This window comes from Abrus precatorius, unplaced genomic scaffold, assembly GCF_003935025.1.
Source record: "Abrus precatorius isolate BTA unplaced genomic scaffold, Abrus_2018 Scaffold9, whole genome shotgun sequence".
NCBI classification, from domain to species: domain Eukaryota; kingdom Viridiplantae; phylum Streptophyta; class Magnoliopsida; order Fabales; family Fabaceae; genus Abrus; species Abrus precatorius.
The window spans coordinates 21,220,079-21,242,026 of NW_020874439.1; the positions used below are offsets into that span (position 1 = coordinate 21,220,079).

The 21,948-nt window shown below is 29.5% G+C and overlaps 1 protein-coding gene across 2 annotated transcripts; it reads right to left on the minus strand.

Annotated features, from left to right (window-relative positions):
- Window positions 1–17,366: 17,366 nt before the first annotated feature.
- Window positions 17,367–21,948, minus strand: LOC113850221 (scarecrow-like protein 6). Of its 2 annotated transcripts, XM_027480662.1 has the most exons (3): window positions 19,253–21,948; window positions 18,169–18,258; window positions 17,367–17,603 (listed from the first exon to the last, which is right to left on the minus strand). In XM_027480662.1, the coding sequence occupies exon 1, from the start codon at window positions 21,437–21,439 to the stop codon at window positions 19,286–19,288; it is 2,154 nt and encodes a 717-aa protein (XP_027336463.1). In that variant the 5' UTR covers window positions 21,440–21,948; the 3' UTR covers window positions 17,367–17,603; window positions 18,169–18,258; window positions 19,253–19,285. The 2 variants fall into 2 exon arrangements, with proteins under 2 accessions (XP_027336463.1, XP_027336464.1); XM_027480663.1 differs by lacking the exons at window positions 17,367–17,603; window positions 18,169–18,258 and having other exon boundaries at window positions 18,667–20,749; window positions 20,924–21,948.

A 21,948-nucleotide genomic window follows, 5' to 3' on the forward strand; every position in this document is an offset into this window, starting at 1 on the left:
ATTTTTCATATTGCAAAAATATCTTATAGTAATAAGAATTACTTATATGTTTCAAAAAATATAAAGGCAAGTGAAAGCAGAAGAATTGATGCACGATTTGTTTCGGAACAGTGCCCATATCTTGATTTCATAATTTTTTGCTTACAAAAATCATATGGGTGTTCAACAAGCGCATCAAACGTGTGATTATTAAGGTAAAATTTTATCTAATTTATTAGCAATTAATCTTAAATGTCACTTTTTTTTTCCTTATTCACGACTGTGCAAATAATATTTTTTGAGTTTTGTGTCTAACCTACTAATAAGAGATATAACAAAAAGTCATTTTATGAAAAGGGTCTTTAGCTTACTCTTAAAATGGAAACGTGATTACTAGTAAAAGTACGTTGATATTTTTACCACATCACTCCTCAACTAATCAAAATATATAGTTTTTTGTTTGTACGAAGAAATGGGTTTAATCTACATTAAATGTATAAAATTAATATTAAAAAAGATTTCAATACTCAAATGCTCCAACATTTCTCGAAAGATAAGTATCGTAAACTTCAAATAACGAAGAAGTAAATGTTTAGGTGTTGTTAATTACTTCAATTCTTGGAGCGAGTCTTCAACCTTGGACACGTGTCTCTTAGATTGCCTTGAATTTCCAAGAATGTAGAGTGGAGAATGTACTTTTAAAATATTATTCAATTCCTAAATTAGCAAGAGTATTGCGGGCAGAGAATGTGGGAATTAGTTCAAAGCATTATATATTGAGATATACTAAAATTTTGTTTTCTAGTTTCTAGACACAGGTTGTATGGAGTTTGAGGAGACTTTCATAAAAGATTAATTAAATTTTAGGGTTGAGAAAAACTGTCAAGGAATATTTGGGAAGATAGGTCATACCATTGTACCTTTGATCATTTATTGAAGTAAATCTTGATTGTAAGTTGGAATTGAATGTAACCCTAATAGTTTAGGAATGAATAGTTAATTTTTCACTCCTCCACTAATATTATTTAGGATTGAATTGTAAAATATTTAAAATTGTCTTTCAGTAAAGAAGGAATTATCATAAAACATTTTCTTGAAATTAATTTCAAACAATAAATTTGTCATCTGCCTTTCTAAATTATATTTATCAACTGTTTAAATATATTTTTAATTCAGGTAAATATTACAAAATTTGATTTTAATCCTTGTAATTCTTAAAAATTTTCAAATGGTCCATTTCAATGAGCATGTTTAGATGTAAATGGCGGGCATATAAGCATGATAAGTCAACAGTAAATCTGATATGTAGTGTAATATATCTATACGCAAGTCACGTTATTATTATTAATAAATAGTGATAGATACTATCTTAAACAATTTTAAAATTCATGCAAACTAAAACTAATAAAAAAATTTGAGGACTAGAACCCAATATAGCCATATATTTACAATATAATTATTCTAAAAAAGTTAATTTGTAGTTATTAACCAAGTCATAATAAATTAATAAACTTGTTGATTCTTTGACTTGATTGTTTCATTAAATGATCATTATCGTCGGGTGTTACTAGATTGAAAACATGAGATTAACAATTAGATAAAACATGGGTCAAAGAGAAGAATTGGGTAATATCTTATGTTAATCCATAATCAGATTAACAATTAGATTCTAAGTTGGAATTTTGTCAATCTTTAGTTAGTTTGTTTTTTTATTTGTTTTGTTCTTTTTCTTTTTTACTTTGTATAATTGGATTACTTTTTTTCTGAATCACACCTTTGCTCATCTAAGTAATCAAAATCAAAGAATTGATGAATTTGTTGCTCATGGCCTAAATTACATAAGGACCTAGTTTTATCTAATAGCTACATAAATGAAGTCAAGACAACTTGAATGGATACTTAGCTAAAAAAACTAGTTTATAGGACTTTTAAAAAAAAATTTAAACGTTAAGATCAACCTATTTAAGTAAATAATGATGATAATTAATTTGATATTTTAAAGTTTTTAAAAATGTTGAATCATGATGACCTAAGGGACGTTAATCATATGGACAAGTATAAGACATTTAATAACAAGTTAAAAAATTTATTAAATCCTTGACATATTGTTTAAAGAAAGAATTAAAAACGTTTTTGCTTTTAGAAACTTTAGGTATTATTTGAGAGTTAACTTTTTAAGGAGGGAAATGGAAGACTTTTATAATAGTATTTTATTTGATTTTTTAAATGAAAAAGAAATAATTTTGTATAAACTTTTCTTTCTCGTCCCATATCTTTCAAAAAAAAAATTTTAATCTCTCTTTCTAAAATTTTAAACAAAACCTTAAAGAATTATTTGGATCTCAAAAGAAAAAAATTTTAACTTTTATGTGATAGCTAAAAAGTTTTTTGAAAAAGAATTTTAGTTTTGTGATTGAAAAGATGTAAATTTAAGTCTTAACAAGTGTTTTAATATTGTTAAAATATTTTGGAAGTGTTTTGAAATTGTATGATCACAAATTCAAGGTTTGGATTCAAATAATTTGTTATTTAGTCAAAGATAATTAATTATTAGGTGAAAAAATTATTTTATTGCAAGATAATCAATTTGTTTTTAAATATATTCCATTTTTAAAAAAATTTAAAATAAATTTTGATCAAATGTAAATAATTTTTTTTTATCAGGATGCAATAATTTGTTATTTAGCCTCATATAAATAATTGTCAAAATAAAAATAATCAATTTTTTTATAAGATATAGAAAATTAAAATCATCTAGAAAATGTTAAATAAATAATTATTTTTAAAATAGTTGTACTTAGCATCTCTAAAACTAAAAAATTGAATATGTAGGACTTTAACAGAGAGCAAAGAAAAAAAAAAGGGTAAAAGAATAGAAAAAGATAAAAAAGATAAAAAATAAACCAAAGATGTAATTTTGTATAAGAGATCAATTGAAAATTAAGGATATTCACGGATTTTGATGAGTTGATGAACTCAACCAACTCAATTTAACCAAATTAAAAATTAATGAGCTAGTTTAAGAAAATAGGTCATTTTAAATAAAAATGTTAAAATTTAATCACTACAACAATTTAAGGGCTTAGTGACAGTAGCTTAGAAGCAGTTTCTTCCAATCGTCGTTGCTCCTCCATTTTTTTCAATTGTTTACACCTTTTTGGGAATCGCCGTCGTTGTATTTTGGGAACTGTCGTCCTTCATTGACGCAATTTTTTGTTCTCCTTTTTTCCTTTCTCATCACTCACCCTATTCTTCTCTAAAAACCCATTTTTACTTGCGCCAAAACCATTGAATTGTGAAATGCACCCTAAAACCATTTTCTTCGTGCTGCTGAGAGGAGCGAGAAGATGATTGAAACAGACTCATCTTCACCTGAACCTATTTCTTCCTTGAACTCATTTCTCCTTTGCAAACCCTTCATTTGGGTCCCACTAAAACGATAATCCCGCTGAGGTCTTTTTCTTATTCTTCCTCTGTCAGTAGTTACCACCACTATTCACGATATTAGAGGTATTGTTCTTCTTCCTCTTTCAGAATCAAAGTTCATCTCCTAACTTAAGGTGCATTTGAATGAGGATTTAGAGTTTTTCTTTCTTCTTTTTAGTAAAATGAGTTTCATCTTCTTTCCATCACTACCTCAGTTGTAATCCCTAAACTGCAAGTATTCTCTGCTATCACAGTTTCCTTCTCTCTACAGATGCTGCGTCAAGGCCTGTGACGAAAGACACTATGTAGGTAGATAATTGCTAATTCTTTCCACTTTTTCTGTTGTTTTCCTATTTTTTTCGATTTGTGCTACATTCTTTGTTGCTTAACAGTTCGTTTATTGTTCTTCTAAGCCTCCAATCTAATAAGACTTCATTGTTGATGTTATTGAATTTTTATTGTTATAAAACAACACTTATTTTAAGAGGCTGACTAATTTAATATTCAATTGCTCTCTCATTTTCAAAGAATAGGAGGATAATACATTGTTTGTAGCTATATGCTTGAATAATATGCTTTTGTCAGAACTTTTGTTATAATGATTGAGTAAGTTTCTTCTACATGACCAAATCGTAAATGTTGTTCATTTTTTTAAAAAAAAAATTATAAAGCAAATAGTAGCTATATGGATAAGTCATGGATTACAAAATCTCAAAATTGTCCCCAGTATAAGTAGGAGGTTTTAAGATTTATTGATTTTGCCTTTGCGCATCGCTCAATAAATGGTAAGATAATATGCCCTTGTTCTTTATGTGCATTTAAAAAACGGCAAACAAGAGTCATGGTGCATGAGCACTTAATCTACAAACAATTTCCAAAAGGATATACAACATGGTATTATCATGGGGAGCATTCAACCGACGAATCTAACAATGTTTCAAGTACTAGTAGTTCACACCAAGCAGAAGACCTTGTGGTTGAGGTAGATTTGATTCGAAATATGATCAATGAAGCTTTCAGAGTTGATAGTAATCATAGGGTTAAAGTACCTTTGACGACTAATAAAGACGTAGTTGAAGGTGAAGGAGTGATGTCAAATGCGAATCAAGAAGGGCTTGAAAAAAAAGATTTTGATAAGTTAGTTAGAGATGGAGAACACCCATTATATGATGGGTGCACAAGGTTTTCAAAACTATCCTTCATGGTGAAGTTATACCATATCAAATGCTTATGCAAGATGAGCGACAAGTCAATGACGATGATAATAGAACTACTGCACGATGCCTTTGAACATCCAAATATTCCAAGTTCATTCTATGAGGCGAAGAAGACCATCACGAAGCTTGGTTTAAACTATACCAAGATACATGCACGTCCAAAAAATTGCATGTTGTATTGAGGTGATGATGAGAATAGGGAGACATGCAAAGTTTGTAACAGTTATAGATGGAAAAAAAGGTCAAAAGATGGTCAAGTTGAGACAACTGACGGTGGTAACAATAAGAAAAAGTTTCTTACAAAAGTCCTTTGTTACTTTTCTCTAAAACCGAGGTTAAAAAGATTATTTTTATCTTCAAGAACTGCAGAGAATATGAAATGACATGCTTCAGATAACAATAAAGATGACCTAATGAGGCATCCAAGAGACTCAAAAGCTTAGAAAAGTTTTGATTCAACAAATCCTTTATTTGCATCTGATCCATGGAATGTCCGCCTCGATTTAGCTACTGATAGGTTTAATCTATTTGGAACTTTAAGTGCAAGTTATAGTATTTGGTCTGTCATTCTTATTCTGTACAACACCCCTCCATGGGTATGTATGAAACAGACTTCATTCATTATTTCAATGATTATTCTTGGCAAAAGATCCCCAGGGAATGACATAGATGTCTACTTGCAGCCTATAATCAAAGAGTTAAAGGAGCTATGGTATGAAGGTGTTCATACATATGATGCTTCTGCACGAGAAAAGTTCAAGTTGCATGTAGCTTTGATGTGGACTATAAGTGACTTTCCTAGGTTATCGATGCTTTCTAGGTGAAACACATATACAAGACTAGCTTGTCCAACTTGTAATTTTGATGTTGTTCCTTGTCGACTTAAACACAATAAAAAATTCTATTTTATGGGTCATCGTCGTTTTCTTGACCAAAGACATAGGTTCATATTGAATAGGATCTGATTCAATGGAGAGTAAGAGACTAGGTGTGCACCAAAAGTATTGTTTGGTGTTGAAATACTTTCCCAAGTTGAGAACATTAATACCACATTTGAGGGACTTCCAAAAATAGGAGAAAAGAGAAAAAGATTGCAAGCTAATAGATATGACAAAAGCACTTAACAATGAAAGAAAAAAAGTATTTTTTTTTAGCTTCCATATTGGAAGTGTAACTTGTTGCGTCACAACCTCGACGTGATGCATATTAAGAAGAATGTGTGTGACAATGTCCTTTATACCTTGCTAAATGATAGTTCAAAGTCAAAAGATCATTATAATGCTCGAAGAGACATTCAAGAAATGGATATCAGGCGAGAGCTTTGGGCAAATGAAAATAAAAAGTATGTTCCTGCTATTTTTACACATACTAATTTTGGGAAGAGATCACTCTTGAGAACTTTGAATAACATCATAGTGCCTGATGGTTATTCAAGCAACATTTCAAGATCCATTGATACGGAGAATCTCAAGTTCAGTGGGATGTTGAAAAGCCATGATTGTCATATACTCATGGAGCAATTGCTACCTTTAGCTATGAGGACATCATGCCTAGTGAGGTCTCTGCAGTATTAGTCGACTTGTGCTCATTCTTTAGACAATTATGCAGTAAGTCCTTGGGTACTACAACTTTAGACAAATTGTAAGATCAAATTGTCCTTACTTTATGCTACCTAGAAATGTTGTTTCCTCCTTTATTATTCACAATTATGGTTCATTTAGTGGTGCACCTTGTTGAAGAAGCTAAGCTTGGAGGTCATGTCCATAATCGATGGATGTATCCTATAGAGCGGTAAAGATTCTATAACTTCCTTAGATTATTAATGTATAATATAGTTTTTAACTAGACTTGTTATTTTGTAATAGGTATTTAGGGCAATTGAAGTCTTATGTGCGCAATAAGTCAAAAGCAGAAGGATCAATAGCAGAGACTTACCTAATGGATGAAATTCTTACATTCTATTCAAGGTATTTTGATGATATTGAGACAAGGGGGAATCACCCTAGACATGTCAATGATGGACCCAATTGTGTACATCCTAATTCTTGGGTAGCAGAATTGTTTCCCATAGTAGGGAAGAAAGCTAGCAGTTACAAAAATGTTAATTTAACAACCATTGAGAAGTTGCAAGCGCATAGACACATGTTAATCAACTACCCTGCAATTGAACCATACCTCCAGTGAGTAACTCATAACCTTCTACTTTTGATAATTGACATCTCCTTATCTAATTCTGATGTCAAATGTAGGGAATTTAGAAATATCATACGATGAAAACAAAGAAGTCGTACAAGAAATACAACAGAGATAGACAAAAAGGTCCATAAAGAGTTCTCTAGCTGGTTTGCTAGTTATGTGAGTAAAATCGCAAGTTTTATAGCTATTGCATCAAGATTCTAAAATAATTATGTAATTAACTCTTAGCATGCTTTTTTAGATTGTTAGGGATATGGATAACATCGAAGATTTAAGAGAGGAGTTTTGCTTACTCTTGCCAAAGGTCTTATCAATCATGCTAGAAAATACTCTGCATTCAATATCAATGGATTCAAATTTAGAACTATGAAACATGACGAGCAATTAAATACATAAAATAGTGGAGTTTATGTTTCTTTTGGAACAAGAAGTTACTCAAGTAGTAGCGATTCCTAAATGAGATTTGGAGAGGTGCCTTATTATGGAAAGTTGGTAGACATTGTTGAACTTAACTATAATTGTGCATTCAATGTTGTACTATTTAAATGTAAATGGACTAATACCACTAATCCAAGGGACATGAAAAAAGATAAGTTGGGCTTTACATCCATCAACTTTGGTATATTGATACATACGGGTGAACAAGAAGATGACGAACCATATATAAAGGCATCTGAAGCTCAAATGGTTTATTATGTGGATGATGAGAAGGAAACAGGTTGGAATTTACCAAATCTTCTTGCACCAAGAGACTTGTATGACATGGGATCCCTTGACAATGAAGAGGATATCCATGACCATGAGGGTTATCCATCCCAAAACTTGGAACAATTTTTCCCACAAGATATTTCACATCTACAATCGGCAAGGGATGGCATAGATGATGATCTTCACTCTACAATTGTTAATAAAAATGTTAGAGGTGATGATCTTTTTATGTAACCTAATTTGTTAGGTTGCAAATTTGATATATGTATAGTGTTTGTTATGTCGTGGTTGGTTTGTAACAGCTTATGTATTGTATAATTGTTTTGTGTTTGCATTATTTTTCTTCCTTTTAGATTTGTTTATAATTATTTAATTTTGTAGATGCTTGTTCATATGTACTATAATCTGGTTTTGGTTTGACTATATGTTAGAAACCCATTGAAATAGTAAAAATGACAAAGAGAAATAGAAATGGTGCTAAGAGAATGACTAAAGTAGTTTCAACTCATTCTCAAGAGGCAAATAATCCTGAAGCCATTGGTGAGATACCAATTCCATCCAATGAGAGATCATCCACTCCACCTACTGTGTTACCCAAAATTGAAAATGTTCCATCAAATGAAATTGAAGAGAAAACCAGATCTTGGCTTGTAAACCTGATTAGAATGTGATTTATTTGTTTTTTCAACATGAAAAACAATCTCTCATTTTTAATATTTAGTTTAGTTTAGATAGGCTTATGTTCTCTTTAAGAAATAGATGCATGTTAGTTGCTGATGATTATCTGCCTTTGTTTCACAATGTTAGATGCGAATGGGATAGTGAAGACAGGAAAAAAAAAAGAGACAATTACAGATATATAGAATCTTGAGACTGGGACCAAGGTTATGATAGAATGGAGTGGTGGCCAACCAGTTAGGAATTCAGGTGGCCTGCTGGGGATGTTTCTAGGAGCAGTTGCTAAAAACTACAACAACTTTTCAATTTGTTATAAGACTTGGCACAAGGTTCTAGACAGCCACAAAAATATCATATATGAGAAGCCCATCAAGGTTCACACTATAATCAATATAAAAAAATTTACTTTTAGTTTGCTTGATTATTATATTAACTTTATCTTTTTCCTTTATTTGAAAGAAAAATTTGATGTCAATGATGGAGCTCATAAAAAGTATATACTTCAAAAACTTGAAAAGAAATGGAAAGATAATCGAACGAAATTATTCAACATCCATATATTTTGACAAAAGTAGAGAACAAAATATTACGTCATGTCCAGATGCGGTTGAATTGGACCATTGGGTAGCTTTCATTTACTATAGATTGGATCCTAAAACTATGGTAGTTAGAGATATATTAAAATGTTTTAAAATATATATTTTTATTACTAAAGATGTTTTTTTAATACCACAGGCAATGTGTGACAAAAATGCTGAAAATCGACAAAAGCAAACAGTCCCTCATACCTTGGTTCTAAGTCGCTGGCTAGAAAAAAACATGAGTTGGTACGTGTGATTACTAATCTCATGACATTATCTAATTTTATAATTCTCGTGATATTATGTTACTAACCTTAAGCAAACATTGATTTTAGGAAACAAAGAATAAACAAAGTTTCTCTAGGACTAAAATGTATCCAATCAACCATAAAAGAAAAGATGGATCTTATATTGATGATAAGGCTAGAGATAAAAGTGTAAAAACTTTCATCCTTCTAACATATTCATAGGTTGTAGAAATTTAAAATATTGTTATTTTCACTTTATAGTGTCTCATGTAACATAATGATGTGTATGTTTAATTATCATGGTTTCAATTTTACTATGTAAGTTGTGCATGATTATTAAAAATATTTTTTATATATAGGACCAATTAGCCATGCTTGAAAGTGAAGGGACTTCTTCCCAACATACTGCGCATGATGACACTTTTACTAAGATATTTGGAAAGGAACACCCAAGTCATGTTCAAGGTATAGGCTTTGGGGTGTGCCCATTTCAAGTGTTGACTTCTACCCCAAGATATAGTGAAAGGATGACATCCTCATCCTGTCATACCTTTGAATCTGCTAAGATTCAACAAATGGAAGCCGCAGTTTCAGTACTACAGGTTCAAGTCAATTACTTCATCACACACTATATGGGTGGTGTAGTACCACCAGATTTTTCTACTGCTAGAGAGAATGGGATAATTATTTTTATTTTCTCTCATTTACTTCAGAGATTTTTTTGTTTGTAATTTAGGATTACGGCACCTGAATTTCTAATGTGTAAAATTTTTATGGATTTTATTTTTATTTAGAATGACTATGAAATTTTATCTAAATATTATGTTTTAATATTTCAATCACTAATTCAATTGAAAATATAGATGAAAAAAAGACATAATTTACACTTTACAATGGTTTAAAACTGTTATATAATTTCTTTTCTTATTACAACAATTATAAATGTGGCTGTTAGTATGAGTTTTTTTTTTTCAAAGTGGACATTGGCAACAATTATAAATTGTTGTTAATTTTATTAATAGGTTTAATTTTCTTTATTTGGCATAAAATCGCTACAATAATATTTTTTTATTATCCTGATTTTTTTTACAATGATTTAACAAAAAAAATATTTCTTATTATCCTATTTTTTTTGCAGTGGTTTTACAATTGCCGTAATAATTTTTTAATTATAGTCATTTTTTTGTGGTGGTTGTCATTTTTTGGCGACAGTTTTACAACCATCACAATATTTTTGTCATTTCATTCTTATTGCATTTTGGGATAGTTTTTGAATCGCCGCTATACACACTTTAAGTCGCCGTTATCTCAAAACTCTATATAGCGGCGGTTGTTTCAGCAGTTTTTAAACTGATGCTAACCATCCTCCTGACACTTGAAATGGTAGCGGTTTAGCAACTGCCGCAAGTATCAAATTGCAGCAATTTAAACTGCCGTAAAAGGCAAAAAGAATCGCCACTAAGATCATTTTTTTTCTTGTAGTGAATAAAGTATAGATTAAATTATGAGTTTGTAATGTTAAAATCTAATACATATTCAATGACTAATTGAAGCTGCGCTATTTTTCTATAACTACATCATTTCAATTTTTTTTGAATTGTCTAAAGTAAAAAATTGAATATTAACAAATAATTTGATCTTTCAATTTTTAAATATTATGTGTATTGCTTTAAATTATAAAATAAATATTAAATTTTGTACTTTATAATTTATAAAAGGTCACCAAAATATTTTTTTTATTTAGTATTATTTTAACTCTTTGGTTTAGATCTATATTATATTTTAAAATGAATAATTTTTCATTTGATTTTAATAAATTTAATATTTAAGATAGAAATTAGGTCATCAATAATATATATATATATATATATATATATATATAATTTTTTAATATAATATTGTAAATACTAATTCAATTATCCAATCTAACTTATCATTGGTTAAGTTAATTGAACCAGGTAAAGAAAAAAAATTACTGAATTGATTCAACACTACTCATAATATTTTTTATTGGTGTCAGATTATTTTTTATATAACCTAAATTAACTTATGAACACCTCTATTGAAAACTCATCACTTATGTCTTTTGGAGGTATAATATATATTTTTTCTCTCAAATTAACTTTTATAATGAATTTTAATTTTTTGGTTGGATTTTTAGAGGAATCTGAGTTCTCCTAAGGAAAGCTTAAAATTTTGGGAGTCTAAGGATTGGAGGAGCAAATCTAAGGAAATTTTTGCAAGAACCCAAGTTAGAGGAGGCTTAGATGATAAAATTGATAAAAAAAAAATCATAAAGACTATGGAAAGAAAATATTTCTCTTAAGTGTCTGGTATTTTCTTAGTAATTGTTATTAAATGTACTTTCTTGTAAATGTTTACTGATTGATCGTGGTATTTAAATTGATAATATAACTTATTACTTCGTTTAAAGAAACTTTCAACTCATTTATTTTTAACATGTTCAGTTTCATTTCAAATCTAATACTTTATTGCATGTTAGCTTAGATTATCACTGGTTTTGCCTTCAAATTTATCAACTCACTTGTTTTTTTCGATTGATGTTGGTTGTAGTAAAAGAGAATGGATATTTTTATTAATTATTTGAGTAAATACAATGTGGTCTTTGTAGTTACATAGAAATCGAATTGTGTTTTCCAATGATATTTTGAATAAGAGAAAAATTTTAAATTTTATTATTCTGAAATCCTTAAAATGACTATCACTTGTTAGTAAAGGAAAAACTATTTTGTTAGCTAATTAGTATTTGAACCCACGAAATTGCATCAGTCTTAGCTAAGTATAAATATGTTTTTTCTTTTTATTTTTTTAAGTAAATATTAATTTTTCTCTATGTATATAAGTTTTGAGTTTTCCTTGAACTCTCTCTAATAATATATATTTTACTTATAAAAAAAATAAAATCGAATTACTTCTTATATTTTTATCATAACTGATTTTAATTTTAATAAAGATACTTTACGTAACAATTCATAAAATTAAATTAAAAAAGAAAAATATTATTTGTGGTGAGAAAAAGAAAATTACTTTCTTACTCACTAAGTCGTGACAATGTGAATTAGTCACTCACCTTGAAGGCGCGTGCAGCACGCTCTCCAAACGCGAGTTAGGCTATTAGTTTCGAGAGGTATTTTTCTTTTTATATCTTATTTTCCTTTTTACGGAGACCAACGAGGCAGAGAAAAGGCTCACTGGGCTCACTGGTTTTTCATAATTACTTAGTTTCCATTTCTACCTTCAGCTTCTTGTCCTATTCTCAGAGTAAAGAATGGGGAAAGTAGGGATATTATGGTAATTCACTAACCATAGGCAACGTTGGCCTGTTTTTCGAAGCTGAATCTGACGACACGACATAATGAAAGCTTTTTAGAGGTTCGAAAATATCGAGGCAAATTTCGACGGACCAGATTTTCATTTAGAGAATCAAAACGTACGGCTCATATGTCTCGCATTTCGTTCTCTTATTAAATGTTACTTAATATTAATATATTTTTAAAGTAGATAATAATAAATTTATAAATAATATTTTTTAAATGTTATCAATCTTAAATTTAATAATATCATATCATTTTCAATAATATTTATTATATTTTTATTTCTATTATGTACTCGTAACATAACAGTACTAATATTACTAAAAAAATTTATCATTTAACTATTTAAACTTCAACACTTTTAACCGGAGTCCTTTAATAAAATTAATTTACTTTATCGTAATTGATAAAATGAATATTATATATTATTAAGATCTAATATAACACAAGTCAATAGTAAGATTATTTTTATTCCACACACTAACTTTATATATATATAACTGATCAAATAGAAAACAAATTTTTGAATCATTTGTATGCCATTAATGGCAATGAATTACAGAAAAAAAATTATTTCCTTTTACATTTAAAGATTAAATTCTCAAAGGTTATAGTTTCCATTATGTCAAAAAAATTTCACCACAAATGTTATAGTTTTCATCATAAAAAAACAATAAATTTATAATTTTATTTAGACTTTATTTAAGAGTTTAGAAAGAAAGAGAAAGTCCTTGAAAAATAAAAAAGAAAAATGAGAGTTCATATAAAACTTCTCAAATTAAGAAAACATAAGATTATTAGAGTTTATAGATATTTGTTCTTTCATCTAAAATAAAATTTAAAATCTTTTCAATAAGGATAATTATCACATAAGGCTTCTCCTTTTCTCCTTTCTTTTTTTCTAAAAATTAATTCTCAAACAAGACTTCAAATAACAAGTTCTTATTTTAAGTTAATTAATTAATTAATTAATTTTTTCTGAACTAAATTACATTTTTATTTGGATTGATAAAAATATTTTATACAAAAAAAATTATTTGGTGCCATCCTAGATAGTTGACGTGTCATATAAGCATTTCTTTGAAGTTAAACAAAATTCAACTATAAGAAGAATTAATGGTTTAATTTGGATAAGTTTGTAGAAAGAAAAAAAAAATAGTATAAAAAATAATATATATTTTTATAAGTTAAAAAATATTTTAAATATTTTATAAAAATTAAATGAGAAAATTTATCATAACTTCTAAAAAAATTTAAAAAAATAAAAATTATTTTTCCTAACTTTTTAAAATTTTACTCAAATTAAAACAATGTATTTAATGATATACATTTTAAGAAACTATTTGATTAGCTTTTTCTTTTGAGATCAGTTTAGTCACTTACTTGAAAAATTATTAAAAAAATTTGGATAAGAAATTAATTTTAAAAAGAAAGATGAATGTAGAAAAAATTACCTTCGCATTACTTGAATTTAAGTGATATTATAATATTCAATATTTCATTATTTTTTATCATTCAAATATTCTTAAATTAATAAATAAAAAAACGTCTGTGACTCTGATTGAAATTAGGAGAAATCCATATTAATAGAAAAGAAAACTATGCTATAATTATATTAATTGAGAGAGATTTATATAATGTAAAACATAAACAGTCATATTTAGTATGAATGATGTTACTTAAATATTATGAATAAAGAGGGTGAAATTCAGTCAACGGCAGGGTGAGGGGTGTAGAATGTTATTGAATGTCTAGAGTGTTTTACAAGCTCATATCATACGGCAAAGGAGCATGGGCTTAGTTCTAAAAAATCTATCATTCGTCAGCAACAATAAATACAAAATGACCATGTCACCAACAATTTCTTGTTCACCCAAAAAATTAACAAGTAATAAAAGGTTGGATAAAAGTAGGGCTTTTTTTATATTTGAAAAAAATGTTAAATATGAATTTTTGAGAAAAATTATAAAAATGTATTAAAAATAGTCATTGATGACTTTTGATAAAAAAAAAAAAAAAAAGATTGACGATAGCTTTTATAATCTTTGAATCTCAACACATGTATAAAAAATTATCATTAATTATTTTTGAAATTTGATATAGCAAAATTAACCCTAAAATCCCATATTCCTATATATTATTTTATCAAATCTTGTATTTAAAATAATTAAGATAAAAGTAGAGTTTTTTTTTAAAAAATAAATAAGTGTTTTTAGTAATTATAATTTAAGCGCTAGATTTTTTATTTTCTTTAAATAAGATTTAGTTTAATTTTAATAAAAATATTAAGATACCTTAATAAATTTACTCAACTCGAATTAGAATAATAAGAGTCTAATGTTACTATAAAATAACAAGAATCTACCTTAACATGGCTTCATTATAGCTTGTAGTGAGAAGTTGGGACAGAGTTGAGAGCAAGACCAAACAAAAAAACTTATTAAAATTATTTTGAGATTATTAAGTTTTTAACTAATTGTGTCTAATAAATAAATGTTAACACAAATTTGTTCCTTTTAATATTACAGAGAGATATCAAAGCAATTTATACTTCAAGTGCATTATAATCGTTCTTGTTCTTCAGAGTTTTTCTGTTCACACCATGAAATAATTAAGAATCAATTTAGCTCAATCAATTTGTTTTAAAAAGTAAGAATAAAACAACACAGAGAAACTTCTTATAATAGTAGATGAATGTTATAAATGAACTTCTATTATTTAGACAGACCTTCAAACAATATTTGATCATTATTAAGATGATCATAAATTACTTTTGAAAAATGTTTACATTTACATATTATAAGCCATTATATCGTCTTTATATTCAACAAATAAATTACTTATTATTAATAATACAACAATTTAAATTTATTCAAAACTCCAATTAGAAAATCATCGATTAATCATATGTAAATCATTGATTAAATGTTTAATTTTACTAAATGAAAAATGAAGTGAATTCTTTTTGAACGTCTCAAAAAAGGATAAAGGGGTTTCATTTGGGGGAAGCTATTATGATGCATATCCTAACCAAATGAGTATCTATTTCTCATTCCTTTGTCGCAAGAAATCTATGAAGGTAAGTTATATATGTAGACATTTTCAATTTTTCATTTTCAAACATAACTTTCAAAACCAATATGAACAAGGCTTATTAGGGAGGGAGAATTTCTGAGGAAATTGATTGTTCGATTTGGTTTTTATTCCAAAAGGGATCATTTGAATAGTGCAATGAGCATATAAAAAACCCAAATTCCAACTTAATGTATGAAGGGTTCAAGTCCAAATTTTGTTTAGGTTATGGCTTCATCTTCAGCCTCTTGGGGGAACAGAGGAGTGTTACGCAAGGTTGAAAAGCTGCTGAAGAGGGTTGTGAGTCAATTCCTTATGACATTTTATTTTGCTCTTTGGAAAGCAAAGGAAGTAAGGCATATTCTTCCTCCCCCAAGTAGTTGAGGACAAGCAAAATTTTGTGGCATTCCACTAAGAATTATATTTATATGGTAAATAGTGATTATAAGATTGGTTAATGTTTGTTGCAAAATGCCAAAAGACTAATTTGTACTTTTACTTCACTAAAAGTATTAAGTATTGAAATAAAAATATTTATTATAACAAAAATATACAAATATACAATTATTTAACATTAATTGTTAAATAATTTAAAATATTCAATAAAATATATCAAATTTTTTTTAGAAATAGTAAAATAGCATGATCTTTGATAATAAATAATGAATTTATATGTATGTTTTTTAACAAATCCAAATATCTTAGCTTAAATTTACTGCTTTATGTGTTAATAAACTACTAGTAGTAGTTCTTGAAAGATTGAATGTTAATAGTAAATGGTAGAGTAGAGTGACATCAAGATCTTTAAATTTTATTTACAAGTTTAATCTTAGAAGAATGGGAGGGAAAGAGAGGGTTTTTATGATACTTTTCCTTGTTAAAAAGTTTTTAAAATAAGGAAAGTGAGAGTTTACCTTCTTTTTTCTCTTCCTTTTCTCTCTTACCTCTCATTTTTTTTTATAAACTATTAAATAAAGCTTTAGAGATTCGTCTCAAAAATGACTTTTAAGTTTTTCTCATCTTTATAAATCCTTTAGCGGAACTCATAATTCCTAAATAAGAATTATATTATACTTGAATCTGCGTTTATAAACATAATTTGTGAAAGTGATTACCTAAAATATATCAACTTTACAAATTTTAACTATCATGCACTCTCAACATTGTTTAAGAAATTATTAATTAACTTTACAAAGATTAAAGACTTGACCAAAATTATAATTTAGTATAATATTGTGAACATGCTTAACATTGTTTAAGAAATTGTTAATTAACTTTACAAAGATTAAAACATCAACTTTCTCTTTATTGATGTATTAAAAGTATCAAATGACTAGACCAAAATTACAATTTAGTATAATATTGTGAATTTGATATTTCCCTTATAATAGTATATTCCTTTATCCTTCAAGATTTACCTTCTTAAAATGCATTTTCAATATATTCACCAATAAGATTTTCTTTCTTCCTAATTTTTAGACGATGAATTGCTAGCTATCAGTGTTTGAGAGGGTTATCCCCTATTTTCATTTAGAAAACTATTTTTTGTTCTTAAAATAATATTTTATTCGAGGGACGAATTGTGGATTTAACTTAATTGAAATGAATTGTAAGTAACTTTACTATTTTTTAAAATTTTGTTTTGACATATTAACAAATTTAATTGTGTAAATAATTTTATAAAATGTGGAATTCGTTAGATAGTGTAATAACAAACTTGTGTAAAACCTTTGGTACTATTTAATCAAAATTAATTTCTTGAGGATTTAAATCCTTGCGCTTGAATTTATATTTATGGAATTAAAGATTTCTTCAATTCCTTTTTCTGCGGGGTGCTGATGCTTTTTGACAAATAGTTAATATTTGACCAACTATATTATTTAATCAAAATATAAAAACATTTTTTCATTTATTTAATTAAATGTGATAAATAATAACATATTAATCATTCACTACTAAAAATAATAGTATGGTGGGAAAAACAAAGAAAAAAGAGGGTCTCCTTTAGAACTTTACTAGCATGCATAATAATGTCATTTATCACATATGATAAATTAAGCATTGGCAATAATTAACATTTGCCCAAATCTTCAAAAGCTTATTATGATGTTTACGTCAGAAGTTCAATCATCGATGGCCAACTTTTCTCTTCCTTGCGCCTCCCTTGAAACCATTAAAAAAATAAATAAACTTTTTTCTAAAATTAAGTTGTTTAAATATGTCAAGTGGTTTAGTTAGTAAAGTCCAACATGGGTCCAAACAATTTTAGGAGGAAGAAATTTTAATAAATGAGATATTTATTTGATTCACTAGAAAGAAAAAGAGAATAAATATATTTATTATTATATTTGGGATAATTAAACATGCTCATTAAGTTAAGAATAATTTTGTACAATTTATTTTTAAAAAAAATTCTCCAAATTCTTTTACTTGGTTGAAGGGAGCAAAAATGGAAAAAGCTTACTCCCTCCCCTTCTTTCTTCTTCTCAAAACATTGAACCAAACATGAAAAACAAAACTCCTTTCCTTTCTTCAATTTTTCTCAAATCAAATATTATGTTAGGAGTTGACTAGGAGAAGAATTTTGGAAGGAAATAGAGGATTTTTTAAAAAAAAATTAGACTAATAAAATTATATAATATTTATTATAATATATAATTTTATATATTATATTTTAAACTAAAACATTTATTTTAAATAGGAATCCTACCTTCCTTGGAAAATTTACCTGCATATTTGTTGAGTTTGCAGTTAGAAAAAATCTATGTTGATTTGTAGAAGGAACTGGATCAAATCCTACCATTTCCTATCAACTTTTCTGCATTAAATTATTTAAGATAAAAATTTCAATTAAATGAACAGGCAAGAGTTATCTACTGATAAACTTGAATGATTTAAATAATGATACACTTTAAAATAAGTATATCTATTCAAATTAAATTATCGTTATTTTTATTATTCAAATCTAGCAGTAGATAACTTATATTTATTCATTTAAAAACATCAATCAATCAGATAATTCATTTTATGTTATAATTTAAAGGGGAAAAAAAAGAGTCAACGCAAATGCAATACATGGATTCCTAGTGTTTAGGTTAGTTTATTAGGATATGAAAGTATGAATCCAGTGCAGGAGGACCTGTATCTAAACAAGGCCAGATTAAAAAAATGTTCTTCCGCTTTTGTATACACACGTCAATTTTCAAACACATAGGAGTATTCTTATAAAATTATCACCAAGTTTTATATTCATGTCAAATTCTTAAATTATAAACAAAAGTACATGTTAATTATACAAGAATTTATCTTGGGTGTCTTTCCTTAAAGACTACAATATGAACCAATTATTTGTCTTCCCCTATTTTTAATTCAAACCAATCACACATTTTGGACAAATACCCAATTGAATCTTTCAAAGTTCAACAAGATTCAATACAATGTCCTAGATAACTAAACACCTGCACACATACATAATATTTTCATGCTGCATATTAAAATCATGTATCCCAAATTCAACTTGTTACACAGTAATAATGAAAGACTAGACTAGACTATGTATGAGAGCAAAAAAGGAGACAGCATTGTGGCTTAATCGTTCCTTTCTTACTAAGCAATTTGCTTTGTGTTCAAGATAACAGAAACAGTTACCCATCTTAGATGATGGAAGTGGGGAAAGGCATAATTACTACCCATATTCAAAGTGACATACTAGTACCCATTTAGTTAAGAAAACATTTGGGTGTTGGGGATCTCATCAATAAGCCTAAATTTCACAAACAATTACATAAACTGCAATGTAAGTTACCATGCACCTTTGAAAATACAAGGTAATAATTAGTTGCTGCTCAGCATCTCCAAGTTGAAACTGAGATAAGTTCCTTTCGCTGCCAGCATAGAATAAGAGATGAAGGCTTTCTCTCCACATGAAATCCCCTTACAGGTGCCCTCTGAACTAAACACTCAGCTTGAGCTTCCGTGACGTTAGTAAATGTGAATGGAGAGAATCCAGATTGTAGAAAGAGGTTCCTCCATGGAGGCAATTTTTCTTGAGAATGCTGGTGGCCAAGTATAATTTTCTTGATGGCTGGTTGGATGAAATGCCTCTCAATCTTTTGGAGGACGTCAAGATTCACATTTACTGCGTCGAGTGATTCGAGCAAGGCTGAATAACATTGGAGAACATGGACTACATTGATGGGAAGTGATACGTCAATTCGGTCACAATTTCTATCCAAAGTGACCACCACTTTTGGCCTAAGCTGCTTTACAAAGTGGAGAACTGAAGGAAACAAGGATGGATAATTTGTGAAACATGAAACTGGCATATTCACAGCAATTGCCTCATTGTCAAAGAACTGACCAAGCAGGGGACAAGAAGGGGAATTAAATGACTCAATGCTCAAAACATTGAGCTCGAACGACATATTGATGTCTTTGGCATGTTGATTCAAATTCTCTCGGGTGAAATTGAGCTCAACCTCATCGCAGGTTGAGGGTGACACAACAGCAGTAACTTTGAGTGAAGGGGCACCACTATTTCTCAAGGCAAGCTCTTGCATAAATGATGACCACTGCACTCCAAACCCGATATCAAAATCGATAATGTGAATTCGATCAAACCTCTCCACAGCTTCAATGAGGGCTTGGTTACAGGTAAAATTGGCAAACTGAAGAACAGGTGATATCTCAGAAAAGGACTTGTAAGCTCCAATTTTGAATATGAAGCTAATGGGTGAGAAAGCCAAAAGATTTTGAACATTTGAATGAAGCAGTGACATCAAGGCTTCCTTCATGTAGAAAGCAGCCCTCTGAAAAGGCTTACCAATTGGTGAGAGCTGGTGATTGAGCCGCGCCAATATCCCTTGCGCATGAACCGGATTACCAGCTTCTATCAGCTCAGCAGTTTTGTATAACTGATCAAAGATGGCCTGCTGAAGCTGGTGGTTTGAATCTTCTCCGGTGGAACTCACCTTCTGCGGTTTAGCAGATGGCATAACCAATGTTTGTTGTTGTTGTGATGGTTGGATATGATGAGGAAACAATGGAAGCTGTGTTTGTTGCCTCCTACCAAACAGTTCTTGCCCTGAATCCAAAAGGGGCAACCTTGGAACCTGATAATTGTGCCCAACAGGATCAAAAAGGGGGCGTTTTGCTTGATGCTGAGAGAACACTTGTTGCTCTTGCACTGGAGGGTACATCAATGGTACAAAGAAAGAGGGATTTTCAGAGAACTGAACTTGATTCTGGTTCAACATAAACTGAGGATTGATGACTTGAGGTTTCTCATCTACCACTCCAAACTCTTGCTGCTGAGAAGTGAATACACCCGGAGATGATGACACCATAAGAGGGTTATTACCAGAAGAAGAAAATATAGATTCTGAAACTGATACAGAACCAGCCTTTGCATTTTGGCCATCAATATTCTCAATGAAAGGAAAACCAGGGTAGTTCCCAGGCACAGAAGGGTCAAAATCACTTACCATATTATTCAACCCTTGATCCACAACACCAAAACCTGCATTGAAATCAACACTTTGAGAGGCACAGCCACTGCTTTGTAAGAGCTTGTTCAATCCTGCAGAAGGGTCTTCAACATCACCCATGATTAACCTGAGAATAGATTGATCTTGACCCTCCCAGTCCTCCATTCTCATCCCACATTTTTCTGGGCTGGTTTCCAAGGATTCCTGAGGAGGGTTCTCAGAGACTGTAGGGGCTGAAACAGTGGTGTTGTTGGCTGAACCACTACCACCCTTGCTATTGCTGTTGTTGCTGCCAAGAGAAGAGGACATTGTAGACGAACAAGTAAGAGAGCTTGGGCTTCTTCTGGAGTCAAGAAGTGAGGTGCACTCAGTGCCCACATAGCAATAATCCTCTTTGTCTATGGTCCACTTTTGTGGATGATGCAAAAGCAGTGAAAATGAATCTGAGGCTGAAGCAAAATCCAACACTCCCTTCCCTTGAAATTCCTCAAAAGGCAAGGGCATGGCCTTCATCTAAGAAAGTTGCCAAGCAGAAGAACAATAACTGTGACCACAAAACCAACCACCCAAAAGACTCCAGTTTTTCAAAAGGTAGCACCTTTGTTCCCCACACCCACCACCCAGAACTGATTTGAAAGCTGGAATTTTTTCACAAATGGGTTTACAAATCCAGAAACCCAGCTTAGAAATTAAGCAAATTTAACCCCCGAAAAAGAACAAACACAAAAAAGAACAAATTTTGGGTGGAAAAAAGCTCAATTTTTATTCTTTTTTCTTGGGATATTCTAAATTATTGATGAACACTGAATACATAGAGTGTTCCAAAAAACAAAAAGAAATAACAAGTTAGGCACCTCTAAAGCTTGTTTTTTTCTGGCATATTAAGCTTGAAACAGTTGCAGATCTGAGGAAAGAAAGCCATGGATGTGATTCTTTGTGGCTTGTGTGTGTTTTCTGTGTGGAACCCTCCTTGTTGTTGCTTGTGTCTTGTAAGATAGATGCGTGCAGCGTATAAAAGTGGT